This window comes from Poecile atricapillus, chromosome 14 (assembly GCF_030490865.1).
Source record: "Poecile atricapillus isolate bPoeAtr1 chromosome 14, bPoeAtr1.hap1, whole genome shotgun sequence".
Lineage (NCBI taxonomy): Eukaryota > Metazoa > Chordata > Aves > Passeriformes > Paridae > Poecile > Poecile atricapillus.
In genome coordinates this window covers 8,175,552-8,194,459 of record NC_081262.1, presented here as the reverse complement: position 1 = coordinate 8,194,459, position 18,908 = coordinate 8,175,552, and the positions used below count along the sequence as shown (strand labels likewise).

The window sequence follows — 18,908 nt, the reverse complement described above, 5'->3', positions numbered from 1 at the left end:
ACTCTGGAGAAGAGGGAGTCATCTACTAATGTGTAGTGAGAGTGTACAAAGACAACAACCAATTTTAATTCAGAGTCGGTGTGGAGGTGAATTTGGCCTCTTCACAGAATTAGTTTAGTGATGCAATAACCACACAGACATTAAGGAAATACACCATTGTATTTACAGCATTTTTACATATTAAAAAAATGTTTAATGAGTAAAATGTTTTCAGTAATTGACTAAAGCAACCTAATAGGTCTTTATGTTTAATATATTTTATTCCCTACACATTAAAAAAACTGCCATTCAGTATCACCCACATGGCAGAAATAACCATCTCAAGACAGCTATCACAGGTGGAAGCAACTTCCACAGTTTTAGCTCAAGGTCATCCAATAAAGCTGGCTTCAAGCTTTGCTTTCCATCTGGAAAGCCAGCAGTATCAGGCACTGGCAGAGTTCCCACAGTCTGTGTTTCATGATGACAGTGGATGCTGCTTTATAAGAATTCCATGCCTTTCCACAGGAACAGGCAGTTACCATTGGTGAGATGATCTCACCTTTACTAATAATATTTACTGGGTCCCAACATGCTAATGCATTCTAAAATGCATTAATTTTGCGCTACAAATGATTTTGAAGTTCAGTTTTGATCTGCTCTGTATCACATAGAGGTCTGAGGGTTTGCTGCCTCTCCCTGACAGATAAACTGAGCTAACACATGCATCATCCCTTTTTACAACCATGTCTTTCAGCACAGTAGATTTCCATGCCCCCAGCGATCCTAAACTGCCTCTGAAGCCAAACACATCCACAGCAGCAACACATTAAATGTGTGACAAAGAGGATGCTGCCCGAGCAGCTCCCTCAGCCTCTGGGTCTGTTATCTCGCCAGGAAAGAAAAAAAAAAGGAAGTGGGACGGGAGAATCAGAAAGGAAGAGAGAGTGTGCATGTTCTGAAGTGGTGTGTTTGCTTTCCTCAACAGCACAGACAGATTGAACATTTACACTTTGACCCAAAACTCTTTATGCAGAACGTTTTAAGAAAGGAGCTGAGAGAAGCCTGAGAAGCGAAGGAGGGGGAATGCTGGCAGGCTATAAACTGATGCTTTTCTGTACATATTGTCTCCTTCATATCAATATATGCTGAGTTCCCAGCTATTCTAAAAACAAACCAAGAGCTGGAGATAGCATATGATGGCTTCAAGCTATATTTTCATTTCCTGGGCTGACTGGAGACGGGCACAACAACTCTTGGCATAATTTTATGAAATCTCATAGTATCAGCATCATTGAAAGAGAGACGCTACAAACTAACAGTTTCTGCACAACCTGGACAGATCCTGAGGAGGTCCATCCTGGGCACTGAACAAGGCAGGGTCTTGAGACAAAAATAGGATTCGATAATAGAATTACAGACCAAATCACAGTGTGTCTGCCCTGCTGTGACTTTGCCTGAGATAAAATATGATTGTGCAGTATAAACTGTGGCATTACCTAATTGAGGAAGTCTTGATTTTATAATCTGAAAACTGTCTCCTTATAAACCTCAGGTGATTCTTCATAGAGAGCAGGTATTCAGCCAGAAGTGATGTGGATTTCCTGGGTATGAAGAGTACAGCTGATTTCAGCTGCCCTCCTTTTTTTTTAAGGAGAAAACAAAAATGAGGAGCAAAGCAAAGGACACATTTACAAAGGCTAATACCTGACTTGCAAGGCACAATGGCTTGGGGAACATCATGACCTGTTAGTCCATTGCTTCAGCTCATTTTGCTTTCTTTGTTTCTTTGTATTGATAAAAAGAAAAACAAGGATGATCAGGAAAATGGCCTCTTATAAAGTATACACTACAGGATGAATTATTTCACTGTAGTATATAGTAAATGGATAAAAGAGTTCATCTGCTTTCCTTGCTTTTCAAAGCAAAAAAAATTCAGGGGGCAGGCCAAGAATAAGATGTCACACATCTATTTTTATTGAGTTTCACACAGCAGAATTTAAAAAGCTGTGTTTTGCAATAAAAATTATTACAAATTTGAAAACCAGAGATGTCAGAGTTTCTATAGTGTGTATTTTTGCTTCACTTCAGAGTTCCAGAAAGTCACACTGTTTAAATGTATCTTTGTGTGACAACACTTCATCTTTAAGTGCTTTAGTTTTTAATTACTGAAATGAGGTCTTACATTATGTTTAGTGTACTAGTAAGGGATTTCCACTTCTCTCTGTGAGGCAGAGGAAAAAGAGTGTACAAAGGACTGAAAAGTAGTACAAAAGAATGAAAAATCATATGTTTTGAAACTGTACAGATATTTATGGTCTTCGCTTAAAAAATGTTGCTGTTTCATTTTTAAACAGGGTAAAACCTGTTTCCACTGTTCTCACAGATGGTTTTTTCTCTGTTTTGGGGAAGTTTTTTTTTAATATAGTGATAGGCAGACTACAGAAATATCTGTGCTTGTCTGAGAGTGAATCCTTGGTCTGTCACTAAAAACCAGTATGTGCTGCTGTGTGGGACCGGGGACAGCACATCATTTGTGGGCCTGGTGTAGAGAGGCAGTGAAATTGCAACACGTTCTTAAAAGAGATCTTCTGAATTTCAAAATAATTTTGATGGGTAGTAGTACATGTCCAGCAGTCAGTGGGTCCCTTCCAACTCCAACTGTTCTGTGATTCTGCTATGCCAAGGACTGTCTCATGCAGAGTTTGTGCTTTACAAACCACAGCTGAGGAACTGCCAGACACAGCACTGCCTTACTGATCATCTCATGTGGCAGCAGGAACAGCTTTTCCTTGGTCACAGACAGAAGTGGGAAAAATGCAAACCAACTGCATGTCCACTGAAGATCTAGACCTTGCTAGGGCTCTTTTCCAGGTGGGTTTGTTGGGGTTTTTTTACTGGATGATATACTAAGCTAGAGCAGTTCTTTGCCTAATGTCCTTATTTCATGGCTACCACATTTGCATCTTCTTCAAGGAAAACAGTAAATTCAATAAGCAGCTTTAGAGCATATTCCTTCAATGGATTAAGCCTGTCAGAGGAAGAGCTTGCTCCTGTTTCCATCAGCAGCAGGTCTAGCTTGCAGTGTTTTGTTTTCTTATTCTTGAGCATATTTTTAAACGCAGGGAAGAGCTGTGGCACCTGCTGTGTGTGCAAGCAGAGCTGACAGGCCATGTGTGCCCATGGTAGGAGGGAGCCACAGGCACCCTGAGGGCTGGGGACACACTGAGAACAGCTCCAGAGCAGGGCTTTCTTCAAGCACAGCTACAGTGAACTTCTCCTGCTTTAGGATCTGGCTACATGTGAATAAAAAGATCAGTCAGACAGACAGCAAGAAGAATGAACCATTACTTTAAAAAATGTAGCTGGAAATGTGAGCTGTGGCTGGATGTGCAAGTGATACAGAATCATTTCATCATGTTCATGCTTTCATAAGAACTATAAAAAAACCCAATTTAACCGAAGAGAATTTCTATTCTGTTGCTAACAGCATGAAAGGCAAAGAAGAGAATGCAAACACACCACACAGTTTCTCTAATACTATGTGTATGTTTTATCTTTTTGCTATAATTAAAGGCAAAGCTAAAGCAGATGCAAGAACTAAAGGGATGTGGTTCTCATTAAAGCTGCTCTGGCACTCTGTGGTCTGAGTGTAGGTGCAGGGCTGCTTGTTAGCACTGTTCAAAGCTGAGTCTGCCTTAAACCTGTCTGAGGAGCCTCAGCTTCATGTGGTTGGCTGTATAGGTCATTCCCAGGGGAATCTAGTCCTGTCAGAAGAAATCAGTTACTAAAATTCATGACCTACATACAGACTTCTGGTCTTTGGATGCTGGCAATTCATTATTTCAGAAATCAAATTTAAAATATATATATATATATGGCTACATATAAAGTCTTCCACAATATGTCTACGAATTCGAGTTTATGTAATTCGCTTAGTGAAACAGATACAAAACTTACACCACTGAGGTAACCATGACTTGAGCTGTTAATCTCAGCAACAGGTTGTTAAAATACATTTGTCATTAAAAGATGTTTTTCATTGAAGACAAATGTAGCCAAGCCCTTCTGTCAGTGTAAACTATCCAGCATGGGAGGCAGTAAAGAAGAGGTGCTGCTGCATTACCTGGGTATCACCAGCAACATGCTTCTCTCTGGCCATTTCGTTCAGTGGCGTTAACAAACTGAATTTAACTGCCTCAAGGATTAATGAGCAGAGTCAGAATATTCTGCCACATGGCAGTGAGCAGCTGGGCTAGAAAGCTGTGTGAATACCCCTAGAAAAGTGGTCACCTTGCTCTGCTGCAGCTGAAGGAATGAGAGGGTCTGTGACTGTGGCTCTCCATGACAGAAAAGACAAGAACTGGGGCCACCTCTGCAGTGGTTCCTGTCACTGCCTGCTCTGCCAGCCCCTGGGCCACAGAGACTGATGCTCAGCACAGCTCTCCTGCCTGTGCCAGGGAGAGGCTGGGAGTGCTCCTGGGCAGCTCTAGGCAGTGTGTGAGGATGAGATCTAACCCAGGAGGAGAGCAGTTGCACAGTGTGAACGTCAGTTCTATTCCCTTTTCAATCAGCAAGCTCTCCTGTGTTAAATCCCTTACTCAAACACCTGCCAGGCAATACAGAGTAAAGAGTGTGAGCATGGGGAAATGAAAAGAACAGACTGGATACCAGAACAAACAGAACAATTGCTCTCATTCACAGGAGCAGTTTATTTCAGTGCTTTGCTTGATATAGAAAATGTCAAGAGAAGTGCAGCGTTCAATGATGAGGCTTCGAATCCCAGATTAAATTTATGTACAAACCAATAACCAAGTAGTCACTTGACTACCAGGAGCAGGAGTGACAAAACCTTTCCTGTTCACTTTGTTTGTACCACTATGGCATTACTAAAGGTCAGTGCCACTGTTACCAGTCTTTATTCCAAAGGTGTCTAAGCAGAGATTCTGGGCAGAATTCTTCTGGGATAATACTCAAAGAGAGATGTCTGTGCTGTTTGCAGAGGGGTGAGGCTCCCAGCTGCTGGCAGTGCACGTCAGGGCAGTAAAAGTATCCTCCAGTGTAAGGGTCAAAGTACCAGTCCCCTGTACTTTAACATGAGCAGAAAGCCAGTGGGTTTTTTCAGGCTACTGAAGCTTCATTAATGCCATGGGTTTGAGTTCAGCAGGTTTTAGAGCTACTGAAGTTCTTGGCCTGTCAGTAAAGGCATTTGTTCCTGACCTCAGATACTCACAGACTGAGGACACTTCAAAATAATACACTTCTTATTAATAAGTTCTGATCTTCTAAATTTGATGATTTAGGAATATTAACCCTATTTCCTTCCTGGATTAATATTCATGAACCTTCAGTGAGGCTCCTATGCCTGACCTTTGTGGCAATTTTGAAAATCCCTCTTGGAGTATTGCTATTTAATTTGATATATCAGAAAGTGTTTTGTGTTCATAACTTAATGGCTTCCATTTAACAAATGTCAAATCTTGGCTGCTATTAGTGCAGAACACAATGTGCTCTCTTGTGACATGAAGTAGGAATAAAGTCTGATTTAGGTTAGACTGTGGAAGCTTCAAATCCCTTACCTGTTGATATTTTGTTCAGACAGATATCCTTGCCACTAAGGACTGAAAACAGGTAGGAAAAGATGCTCCATAGACACATACTTTGCTAAAGTTTCCTTTTGTAAGTAAGAGATCTGTTTTATGCATTCTGCAAATCATGCTGAATAAAAAAAAGGTGCTGAATAAAAAAAAAAGGTAATTTCCTTTGCAACTACAAAAATAATTTCCCAAAGGCATTTTGTAAGTGCTCACCTAACTGGGATGCTCTTTATCTTTCTCCCTTTTAAAATGTCAAGCAGATAAAAGTCTTCTAAATACCATTCTTTCCTATTTTGATTAATTTTGCATAGTGTTTTCCCAGAAGGATTGATACTTACATAAACCTGAGTTCTGATTCTCTTCTGACTAAGACTTCCCGAAGTCTCTGGATCTTTGCCATCTCCAGCTCAATTTCCTCAGGCATCATTGTTGTTTCAGCCATTGAAATGATGTCAAGTTGATCTGTGTGGAAGCAAAGCAAATGAATTAAGCCAGTCAGACTGCCTTAATGGTGTTCTTCAGGAATGTAAATTAAATCACAGAGCTACCTAACTACGGAGTAATTAATTCAAGCAGTAAAACATATTCTAGTTGAATGCTGTGCTGACTGGTTTCTCTATTGTTTTGCTTATTACTTGCAATGTAACCGTTTAGAAGTGAAATACTCCCTAAGTCAAAGTGACAAGCATTTCGTTAGTCAGGCTGCATCATTCCTCTGAGGAATCCCAACCCTGTCCACAGCTACAGCCACCATTCCTTAACTGATATCACCACAAACTGACTGCTACAAAACCCTCTCAGGGCAATTGCTCACAGCTCTGAAGAGCCCTACCTTGGTGCAGGCAACATAAAACCATGAATGTTTCCCACCTTTAACCCTTCTACCTCTCCATGCTGCTCCACCCTCGGACCTAAAGCCCAGCCCCATCAAGAGCAGCCAAGGATGTGATCAGGAATGATCCAGGACCTCACCCTGCAAGGGGCTGAGTGTCTCTCACAAGGGCACTGAAATTGGTTGAGGAGTCAAAAAGCACTTTGCAGTAATAACCTGGCAGCTGGTAAGGCCAGGGTGCTTCTGTGATTATTTCTCCATAATTGATGGATTACCTCTGTAACCCAGAGAAAAACAGGGCTATGGACTGTGTTCCCTGAACGTAAAGCAACCAATTTATATAAGATGGGTTTGGAAAAGGAGCTGCTTGGCCTCTGGAAAACCCCATTCCAAGGGTTCATCATACCCGGCCTCCATGCTAAACAAGAATTTAGACACTAAAAAATAAGTTGGCTGCATATTTTTGTACTCAAACAGAGAGATATTCTTTCAAGAAGGCTTGTTTCAGCTCTGTTGATTTGAAAAGGGGAAAATAGAGAGGTCAAAATGTACTCAGCATAATTATGTAGAAAACAGCAGACAAAAAGCAGAAAATAAGCTGTTCAATTAATTAAGAGGAGACAAATTCTGAAGTCCCTCATGCCAGACTAAGCACAGCTGAGAACTTCTGACAAAAACTTAGAGTAGGAATGAAACTACAAAATCTCAACAAACAGCCCTGTATGAGCTTAGTTCACAGTTCTCCCAAAATGGAAGCAAAGGAAAAACATTCTGTACTATATAAATAAAATATATTTCCCTTGTATTTAAAAATAGATAAAATATTTTTTTTTAAGTTATCTTGCGACTATTACCTGCTAGTTTTGACTTCATTTCTTCATGAAGAAAGTGGAGGAACAAATATTAAAAAATCACGTTTTTTTTCAAGATAACAAATCTTGAGAAAAAAAAATGAGACAGATTTTGAAATGTCTGTCATGAGTGAGCAGCCATGTTTCAGTAGTTCCTTTTAAACTCAAATTGCAAAACTGGTCCGTAAAGTAAGACTGTGCTGTGTGTCTGAACACACAAATGCTTCCTGTACAAGATGGATTTCCCTATTAGAAATCATCATGCTTGTTGGAGTATATTTAGTTGATGTGTAGCCAAAATATCATGATGTTCTCTCAGGCCCACCTCTCATTTTCACTGCTTGCCAGAAATATAAGCAGGAGATGGGAAGTTATTCTGATGGTAACATGAATTAAAGCAAATAATACTGGAAAATAGGGATATAAGCCATAAACAAATTACACATACGTACATACAATAAAATCAGTTCTCAAGAGCTCAGAAAACAGAAAAAAAAAAAAAAAAAAGTAATTTACTTGCACTCTCCAGTTCCAGCTGTAAGTGCCCTGGTGCAGGGTCAGCCTCCATCCTGGGATTTCAACAATTCAGGAACAAACAAGCCTTATGGCCCAGTGATGTGCTTAAACCAGCACAGGAATTAGTGTGACAGGCAGAAATCTACTCTGACCCCTTGCAGAACAGTCAGAGATTCTCCTTCACATCCCACTCAACGCGTGCTTGAACCAGAGAAAATATTTTTGAAAGCAATCCAAAATCATGCAGTGTTTCCAAAAGAATCAAAACTGCAAGCAAGGCAGCAGAAGTTTGAAAATGGAGAGAAATAAATACAGAAAGCATTAGATATTAGCTCACAGCTTGTTTGCAAGCTCAGAGGTGTGGCTGGAGCAATGGAACAGAGCACAGGTGTGAGTTCAGGTCAGGATTCCCACCTCAGCACTGAGATGCTCACAAGCCACCAGCCTCTCTGGGTCCCAGCTCCTCTGCAAGCATTGTGGATAACTGGCCTACCTGGCAGCAGCTGTGTTGAAGGATAATTAATTATTTTCAAAAAGTGGTTTGAGCTCCCAGGATGTGAACCACTGGGGAAGTTTATGTTAACATTATTGAGCCTTTAAGTAAAGCTCTGTCCCAGTGAGCAATGACAGCTCCAGTGCTTTCAGACATGATTCAGAGCAGCTTCATGCAGAAGTCTCTTATACTTTCAAAAAATAAATAATGAACGTTTCATTCTGTTTAAAGCAGGTATGCAACTATATTTTTTGCACATATTGAGCTTTTTTTTCTGGTAATGAGACAAAATTCATAAAGCAGAAATGGAGACAACACTGAGATTAGTCACAGCCAGTGACAGGGTGAAACTATTTTGTCTGTTCTGCAATCTCCAGGATAATTTCCAGTGTCAAAGAAACAAGTAAAATGATATTACTGTATGCACAAAAAGATATTAGCATGAAAATAATTACTATAGGGAAATAAAATTATCAAGCTATTACATATAGTGAGAGGGACTGAAGAGGTAAACCTGAAGTTATTTGTGCATAATTTTGCTTCAATTTAAATGCAGACTGGCATAGGTAAACTGGGTATTAACTTAATGATCACGCTTCATCCTCAGTGTGCCAGCCAGAAATAGAACAGTAGCCAGCTGTGTTTAAAAGTAAAAAAAAAAAACAAAACAAATTGCCTATTAAGTCAATAAGCCCAGAGAAAACTTTAAAAGAAGCGTGAATTGACACAATGAGAAATGGGAGAATGCCTTACACCTGGTGCCAATAGCTTCAGACCGATTGGTAAGGGATGCTGGAATTAATTCTCAGCAAAGATCCTGCTGCTGTCACTGGGGTCACACAGATAGGACAGGCTCCCTGTGCTCTGCAGCCATTTCACTGTCCTTTGGGGTTGCTGTTAGCACTGGAAACACCAGAGGCACGGAGAAGGTGAGGGGTAGCAGTGCCCAAAGGGGCCCAAGAAGGAAGGCCAGCAGCAGCAGGCTGAGCTCCATGAGCTCCAGGAACCCTCAGGCACTGGCAGACCTGCAGCCTGGAGGCAGAACAGCACAGGGATACACAGCAAGTGTAGGCTCTGCTGGGCCAGGGGCCTGCCAGGATAATTCATCCTGTCCTCATTCATGGCTGTGTTGCTGCTGGAAACCCACTCAGCCTTCAAGAGCCATCTCAGTCATTCAGCAAGAGGTGAGCTCCAGCACAGGGTAAGGGCAATGGCCCAGCTCTCTCCCACTTCTCTTTTTCATCTTTGACATGGGTGAGCCATCCCAAATGAGACTCTGTTTGTTCAATCCACGACTGCTGAGAGCTCTTTAAAGGCTGGTGGCACAGAGCAGCTGCATGGCTTCTCTATGTGGACACCACTCAGCAGCAGAGCTGCTCTTCAGCACACTCAGCACATTGTGGTGCTCCAGTTAAAAAATTATTTTAAGCCATTGTTCTAGACTGGACTTAGACTGAGCAATCTGAGACCTACTTCCACTCCCTTAAATTGTCTAATAATAATAATATAATCCTTGTTAAGGAAATGTTAATGGATAAGTTTTGTTACAAATCTGGGTCAGCACTTTTGGGACTTTTTTAAAGAATTCAGTGAAATTTTTGAGCTAATCCTTTTTTGCTGAAGTATATTAAGTGCTAATAGAGCAAATTGCAGCAAAAAAACCTCATAATGCTACTTCACATATCAAAATCAAGATTCTCAAGACCACTATTAGTTGATGAGACAAAGCAGAAGTAAGCAGGAGGCACAGGTCAGAAACAGATGAAGAGAGAATCAGCTAGTTCCACTTAAAACCAGCAGGCTTGGTGGGAATTGAAATAGTAGCATAATGCAGAAAAACTATTTGGTTATAGTTCAAACTATTCCATATAAAAATATGTTCATGTGAAAAGAATCAGATTATTCCTGTAGTTTGTCACTAGCATGTCACCCAGAGGCATGAATGGGTAGCTTTGCAGCCAGGCATTTTACTATACCTTTTGTTGTGGCCTCAGAGCTGATTTTTTTTCTGTTTGATTTAATCCTTTTGGTGCAAGATGCAGTGGTCAATAACTAACCTGTCTAGTAAAAACTACATTTAATTGCTTATTTCTAATCTAGCCTGCTGCAGCATTCTATTACTGTGAATCCTAGCAATTACTAAATTTGGCATGTGTGTGGCACGGTATTTATTCAGTGCTTTATGATAGAATTACCATATAAATACAATACAAACAGCTGCAATGTGTTTTGTTCCTGGACTGCCTGAGAGGCTGCAGTCTTGTGCAATTTTAAAAGGGTAGACTGGGGGAAAGGGGAAAAAGGGTCAGTAGCAGTGTGGCAGTGAGCTGCTTGTTGAGGCAGTGAGCACATCCCACACTCCTGCTGCTTTCACTGCCTGGCTCACTTGGTTTGGACACAGGCAGCAGTCTGGCTTTGGGAAACATCCCAGGAATGTCCTCATCCTGCTGCAGAATACAGCTCACAGTCCATTTCAGGGGTTCTTTCAGAAATGCTGTCATCTCTTTTCCCTCGAGGCAATCTCTCCTCTCTGCTTGTCAATTTTTTCTCCTGTTTCATCTCTTGCACCAAGAACAGGCTGGTGATGGCACCAAATTCAGTAAAAGTTGGGATGGTGCTGCTGGTTGCATCAGGCCTTGGTGACCAAGCTACACTGAGGCAGCAGCAGCACAGACACCTGGTGAGTTTAACACTGTGGAAAATTAATGTCTAAAGATTAGAGATTAAGAATAGGAGTGTGCAGAGGCTATTACTGGAGGAGCAAAAAGCTAATGTGCTACTTCAGTCACAGTCAGATGTGCAAAAGATCTCAGAATCACTTTGCTTCCACTGCTGTCAATAACACAGCTGAATTTTGCTTATAGCAGGAAGCTGATTTTTTTTTTCTTCTTATTGTGCCTGTTGTAATTTTTGAATCCTTATTGCTACTTCTCCATGAATGGAGAAACACGTTTAAATTTTGGGATCTCTAGCATGTAGAGCCATGCACTGCACTTTGGGCTGACACAAGTGGCAGATGTGCTTTGTCCCTGCAAGCAGTAGCAGCCAAAACTTTCCAACAAAAATGTCTGCTGGAAAATGCCAGAGAAGTGGCATTCAGAGTATCTGGGAGATAACACATTGGACTCAGTACATTTACTATAAAGTCAAAAAGAATCCCTCTGTGCAAAGACCCTTGTTTCATTTCAAGTGCATGTGGATCCAGAACAGCCTTGTACTTCTGGAAATGTTCAATTCCAAAAATAATCAGAGGTTTCAACTGCAATGCAGCTCCCAGATGTTCAGGGGTTAACTTTAGAGCCCTGAGATATTGGCTTAAACCAGGCATCAAAGCTTCAAATATCTTTGCCAGACAGCAGGGCACCCAGAAATCCCAAAGGTGTTTTTTTCACATGCTCCATGTCTCAGCATAAATCTCTGGGCTGGCAGAATCCCCTTACAGCTTGGCTTTGCAACAGGCAGCTGTGAAAGCCAGCAGCTCTAGGGATCCTCTTTGGCAGGAAGGATCCAGAGATGCCTCCTGAAAGCTGATTAAACACCAGGATCTCTGGGAGTGTCATGGTCATCAAATATCCCTGCTTCTCAGCTGTCATTTGGAGAAGGAGAAAAAGAAGCAGGAGATTTATCTGATTGGTGGGGAATTGTGGCACATCTGTGCTTCCAGCAAACCTGAAGCACAAAGCACTGGCCACTTCAGCTCTGTGCTGTGTAAATACCATTTAAGTTCTGGGACAAACTGCTGGACTTATGCAGTCCCTTGCATCTGGTCCATTCTGCAGCTCCTCAGGCAAGAGATCAGAATTTCATGTCTGTAGACATATGATTAATTTTTTTCTCTGTTCATTCACCTCTGCTCATTCAAAACCCACCACAGATAATCCTGTTTGCTATATCATTTCCTCCCCAAGAACTATTAATTTATCTGCTGTGACTGGTGATGGCTTTGTCCATCAGTCAGCTGTAGTCTGGGTATAATAGCACAATTTTAACATTGGGATTTATTTTGTCCAGGTCACAAATACTTCTTTATTTTTTAACTATCATAGATTTACAGTCTACACATCTTCAAACATAAGTTTCTACTTCAAAAATATTTCACTCACACTTTACCATATGACCCCATTTTAAAAGTAGGTGAGCAGAGAATATAAAAAGCTCTGTGTGCAATTGCCCACTGCACTTCCATCATCACTGCCCTGTCTGTTCCATATCTAAGAGCCTCTGGTTATAAAAAGATTCTTTCAGTTGCTTATCCTGTATGTTCTTGTTCTTATCTCCAAGCTTTGACCTTTTATATTTTATTATTTACCTTTGCAAGAAAGCCTGTTGGCAGCAGTCTATTCTTCCCATTTCAGCCTTTTGTACACTTGGTCTTACTGAGATTTCTCTTGAAATACAAATGCCATATTCACAGCATTGAATGTTAACTCCTTCCTCTAACTCTGAAAGTCCTTTTGGTTCCTGTGGTATTCTACTCAAAGAACTGCACACAATGATTCCTGTCACACCTGATGGAAGTGCCTGCAGTTGCTCACTGCCCAAATAAAGATTCTCAGCTGCTTTTCATCTTTCATGCTGTACCTCTGTAGAACAAGTTGCATTGCACTGAATACAGCTGGTTAAAAACTGAACCTGAAACAGATCCTGCTTTGAGTTTTCCCACTGAACTACATATCCCCAAGCAGAAAGAGACAGTCAGTGGTAAAAGTGATTGCTAATTAATGATGGTCTTCAGTACTTTGCTAACTAGAACTTTTACATTTAAATGATGGTTCCAACTTTCTAATTTAGGGACAATTTTCTGCCCTTGCTCCCTATTTAAATATATATAAAGGCACAAATCCATAATGATAAGATCTATAAAGATCTTGCCTCTTAAAAAAAAGCATCAATTAAAGTCTTGTTTGTTATCCTGTAAAATTTATAAGCAGTAATTATTCTTGGCTTTGTTTTTTGTCAGTTTATGACAGTTTCAGTTTCCTAAGTGGATAATTATGCAACCCTTTAATCTTCCACTTCCCCCAGGAAAAAGATGTCTCTAGACTAGATGTTTCTAGTCTCAAGAAACTGCTCTGAGCATTGAAAGCTTCATCTTGGTTGTAATGATATCCTGAAAAAAGCCACTTCATCTGGCAATAGTTGTTCATCTGGCCTTGACAATAAGGATCGTGTGAATCACCACCAGGCTGGAGTTCTTGCAGAAATTTAACATCATGCATAGGTCCTAATGTGATATTCAGACTTAATGAACCTCAAAATCTATACTGCTATCCAATATTTGGATTATAAATTCCATTTGTTCTACCTTGAGCTTAAGCTTTCAGATTTCAGCACTCTCCTGACTTCTGATGCTGTCAGCCCTGTGGTACTCATCTGCTTGTGGTGATGGAGACAGGTCCTGTGAGCTAGCTCAGGTATTGTGTATCTGCAGGCACAGCAGGGCAGACCCAGGAAGCAGAGAAGATTAATTTGACCATTATCTGAGGCTTTACTCATTAAGGTAGGATTTAGCTGTTTGAGGTCCAGTGTCCTCTGCAGTCAGACACTGCCCTTACAAAGATTGCAGACTCTTTCTCCATGCAGGAAGTCATAAGGATCCATCCTGTCAAATTAAACTATCCCTTCAGCAGAGTGCTCCATCTCTGCTTTTATGTTCTTCCCTCTGGATCTAAGGTACTTGTGTGTGCAAGAAACTGACTCACTACAGTGGGACAGTTTGCTACTTAATAATCTGTACCTAGAATCAGTTCTAGCTGTCAAGCTGTGTTTGATTTGGTGCTGGTTTGTAGCAGTATCATCAGTATGATTTCCGTGGTGGTGTTTTCTACTAGTGGGAGTTCTCCTAGTTTTCTCTATTTTTATATCTTTGATTTGTGACTCACAATACTCTGGATACTCTGGGAGGACTTTTCCTCAGTAGTACCCTCTCTCGCAGTAGTTTAAGAGCTAATACAAAACCACATTTACAGACCAGGAAACAGTATTTCAGTACTCACAGCAATAAATAACCAAGTCAGAACTTAATATTGAACTAAAGTTTCCTTTAAAAGATAAAAGCAGCTTTCTATTAAAATTTTTGCATAAACAATGAATAAAAGCCCAAGGCCTGATTTGATTATGCCATAATATTGTCATAAATACAGATTTTATTACTGTGATAGAAATTTGTAGGAAGTGCTCTTGATGTAAATAAATTCAGGATATGTAGAAGGATGTCCACTGAGATAAATTACCTAATGACACAGGTTGGATCTTGAAAACCCTTGGGGTCTTTGACACTCCAATTACCGGGCTCAACCTTGCTACTTTGAAGTCAATTTCAAGACTCTGTCTGGGCAATTTGCATGCCCCAGCCAATTTCCATTCATTCAGTGGTAACAAGGTTGCACACATCTCTTCAGCTGGTTAGAGGGCAAATGCATAAAAATGAGGAAAACATAACCATGAAAACAGCAAAGGGAGCTGGAATTAATATCTCTATAAAAACCTTTTTAAACTCAAGTCCTATTGAATTAAAAATCCCCAGACACATTATTCATGGATTCACACACAATTCTCCACTCAGCTGAAACCAAATCCTCTGGTTTAATATCAGCTTCATCTCTGAGTTGAGGCAGCTTTCAAATATCCAGATTCTAAATTTGGCAGATTTAACTTTTTTTCCCTTATGTGGCTGTGATAAGGTCACAACAGCTGATGCCTTGAGATGCAAGCTGGCCTGCAAGTGACTGCTCAGTAGCCAGCTCAAGATCATCTCAGTATAGTTCCTATCACACATTAGACATAAACATGGAGCAGCACAGTGTGTCTTTACTGGTGCCTCAGAAATCCTGACAGAGTGCAAAAAGGATTTGCTCACATACAGAAATGACTCAGAGCAATTCCAGCACACTGGAAGGGCATTGTCACAATTGGTGCCACCAATTCAGAGCCCAGCTCTCAGTGCCTGAACTGAGCCACAAACTCTCGTCAAGACAACTGCAGTCCATTTGCAAAATAGCCTGTGGTGTCTCATCCAGCCATTTCTGTTGTGCATAAAGAAGGATTAAGTGGGTTTGAGTGGGATTTAGAGAAAAGCTGTCCACATAATTCGGTCTGCAGAGAATTATGACAGACTTCACAAAGTACTATAATTGAATTGTGCAAGAACATTTTCCAGACTTCCTACTGTTATTTCCAATTTTAAACAAACTCTAGTTTGGGTTCCAGTACCACGTTCCTTGTTGCCAGATGCTCTGACTACAGGAATTTTCACACATTTGGCTGGTGACTTTAGGTGAGGCATGAAAGCAATTTCCCTCAGACCACATTACAGGTCAGTCTGGAGCTAGGCAACCTAATTTGTCTTGCTGTAAGAGAAATAAGAGTGGCACTTTCCCACCTCTTTCTAGGAGGTGTAGCACTGTGTACTTCACCAGGGATTCTCCTACTGACCTAACCAGATGGAAGGGTGCCCCCATTATCCCAGCAGGACTAAAACCAGAAACTTCCCTTGATGTTCTGTTCTGCTTTTTCACCTTCTCTCTGTCCCTATACAATGATAAAAGAACAAATAAATCTCTGCATGTGAGACAAATCAGCTGATTTCTCATGATGCTGTTTCATATATCACGTATCACAGAGAAGATTTTCTTAATCACATAACCAATCTGGAATGTGTTCCATTTAAAATGCTTCCCACAGAAATTCTCGGTACCAAGGCAATATGTGACCTCATACCTCATATATGAACTCACTCTGTTTTGCAAAAATCAATACAAATACTGGTGCAAAATTGGAGGTCTCCTCTATAGCAAGTCACCTTCCTAATGAGGAAGGTGTTAGAAAAAGGAAATTATTTTCATCCGAGCCAAGAATTTCATCTCAGTGCACCTCCACATTACAAAGCATGAGATCAAAATTTCTGACATATGCTGAACATACACTTCACCAAGAATTAGCTACCACAAATCCAACAGTTCAGAATCCTGTGTTTCTTAAGTTGAAATTCCCTATTTATGAATTAAATATAAGCCTAAGAAGAGAGCCTAGAAACAAATTTGTCTTTCTGTGAAATATTGGGATGCCACCAGCATGAAATCTGTTGGTTTTTTAAAACGAATTAAGCTAAATTACTTCCTTTTCCCTTCCTCTTTCCCCCTTAGGTAATCTTTCCTATTTGATTCTCTAGCTTTACAATGAGATTTTCCTATTTCATTAGGTGCTTATCTCCCTTGTTGCTATATGAAAAGTTGCAACCAGCAAAGAAAATAATATTGGATCTGTTCAGGAAGTATTATCAGATAGAATGAATAGACAAAACACACTCGCTATAACCTGTCTCAGACCACTGTTCATACAGTAAATTCTACAGGATTAAATAATGAATTTACCTTTTGTTTTCAGTTTTAAGCTCTGTGTACTAATTCTTATGTTTAATGGGAAAATATTTGTAAAAAGGAAAATATAAGCTCCATTTAATTATTTCCTCAGAACTCATTATGCAGATTTAATGACCTTCTGGATTAAGTAAGCCTTTAGTGATGAATCTCATTTTTACAAACCTTTATCTGAATTGATTATCTTTGGCCTAATTTGTGTTGGTGCAGACTGGGGTATAAAGCAATGCTCAAGTACTGCTATAAACAGTTCATACTGTTTTATTTGCATCTGTTTGCACATTTTTCAGTTCATTTGCAATATTGATTCATTAGGAAAGATACACATCTCAAAACAGCCATCTCCCATGCTGCCTGTTTCTTTATTTGACTCACCAGCAAACACCCATTTATCCTAACCAGCATCTGCCAATGTCCTGGGTTAACCCACAAAAATGTCACTGCTCTCCAGCCTTCTTGGACAACACACAAAAAACTCCCCACTGTCATTAGGGGAGGACATTCCACAGTTTTTCTAGCAGACAGAAAATGGCTTCTAGCTTGGATATTTTGTCTTTCTACCACTCCAGAAAGAGGAAAGCTGGCAAAAATATTAAAAGGATATTCCATGAGATAGGATCCTGTTTCCTGCTCCTTGTATGTTTTACTCCACTGCAAAGGGCAATGGGTGACCTCCTTATAAACACACAGATTATTGACTTCTAAGAAATGTCTCTTCTCCCTCATACAGTGTGAATGCAAATGTGCCACATGGACAATATTTTCTTTGCTGTAAATACCTATATATGTGGAGGACTCACAAGAGACATATTTTTCTTGCTTGCAACACAGTGATGTAACACCTTCCCAGCATGAAAATAGTTACATCAGATTTACTCCGTTGTGGCTAACCACATAATTTCAAAACAATAAAATTAAGTGCTATGATTTTCTCCACTACAAGAATATTTCTACAAAGATATTTTACATCCAGACTAATCAACATAAAAGGCAAACTCCATAAAATTTCTCCGCAACTACTGAGGAAAAAACTCACATCCTTGAAATGACTGCAACAAAATCAAACTAGGAAGATGCTTGACAAAATGCTTTGCCTGGCTAAGACTGATGCTGGAAGAGCTCTCGTACATGCTCTTTTTTTTCTGGTAGGGAATTATCCCAAAATTTCAGCTCCCTTGCAGGATATCTCTGCTGAACAGACACGGCTTGGACCACACAAGCTGAGAGTGCTTTTTATGCATTAGGTGTGGTCTGTCCAGCCCTCAGATCCCTGCAGCTTTGCATGCACAAACCCTGGAGCGGGAGAGCTGTGCTTTGAGTCATAGCTGTATTTTTTTCTTTCAATGAACATAGGAGATGAGGCAGAAAGCTGCAATAAAAACAGGAGAAATCAAGGGGAGGGATGAATTAAGCTCATTCATTCTAGCACACTGTGCCTGTGTATCAGACAAGATTGAACACAGTGGAAAATGCTGCTGGAGCCAGTACAAGAGCTGGCACCCATCCTGATCAGGGAGTATATGGAAATAGTTTCATAACATGTAAACCTTGAGATAGGCTTTAATATTCTCCTCCTCCCCAAATCATTGTCCTAGTACCACTGTTACATCCCTCTTGAACACTTCTTTCACTTCATCAACAAAGAAATAAAGGACCACAGTGGTCACTGGCTGCCTCCAGGTACCTCAGTGCTTCTCACACCACAAGCAGCAGTCATTTGTCCTCGCTCCAGTGACCTCCCGTGCCTCAGAGGCAGAGAAAAAAACATCCAGAAATCAAACTGCATTAGTTACCTCTTCCTAGAGGTCTGATCTGTGAGAACAGGCACTAGCCTTCCTAGTAGCTCTCCAATTATTTAAAGAGAATGCAAAAGAGTCAGGAGTTGCAAGTCCCAAAGTATCCAGCTCTTGGTATCTGCTCATTAATGCTTTCACACAGGTGGGGGGCGTGCTGGACAGAGGAACAGACCAAGTACTCATAATAATATTTTATTTTTCAACAGTAAACCTGCGTGAGACAGAAACTTGCTTGACATTTAAATAAACCATGATGCTGACAATGCAGTTGCTATTGGATTTCCATACTCCTTTCACCTTTTCCCATGATGCTATGAAGTGAAAATACAGCCTTGTGCACTTTAAACAGAAGTTTGTCCTTCAGAGAATGAGGAGAACATACAGCTGTGTGCAGCCTGGTGGGGAAGTTTGCACAGTGGATGTGATCTGACAGCTCTTTCTATGAAAAAATGGATCCAAAGAATGA

General features: G+C 40.4%; 1 protein-coding gene across 1 annotated transcript in view; it reads right to left on the bottom strand.

The window, feature by feature from the left end:
* Positions 1–18,908, bottom strand: part of BMERB1 (bMERB domain containing 1) — a 46,707-nt gene that overhangs the window by 18,062 nt on the left and 9,737 nt on the right. The window contains exon 2 of the mRNA XM_058849334.1: positions 5,915–6,038. Coding sequence (XP_058705317.1) covers positions 5,915–6,038 — 124 coding nt within the window. The remainder of the gene's footprint in view (positions 1–5,914; positions 6,039–18,908) is intronic.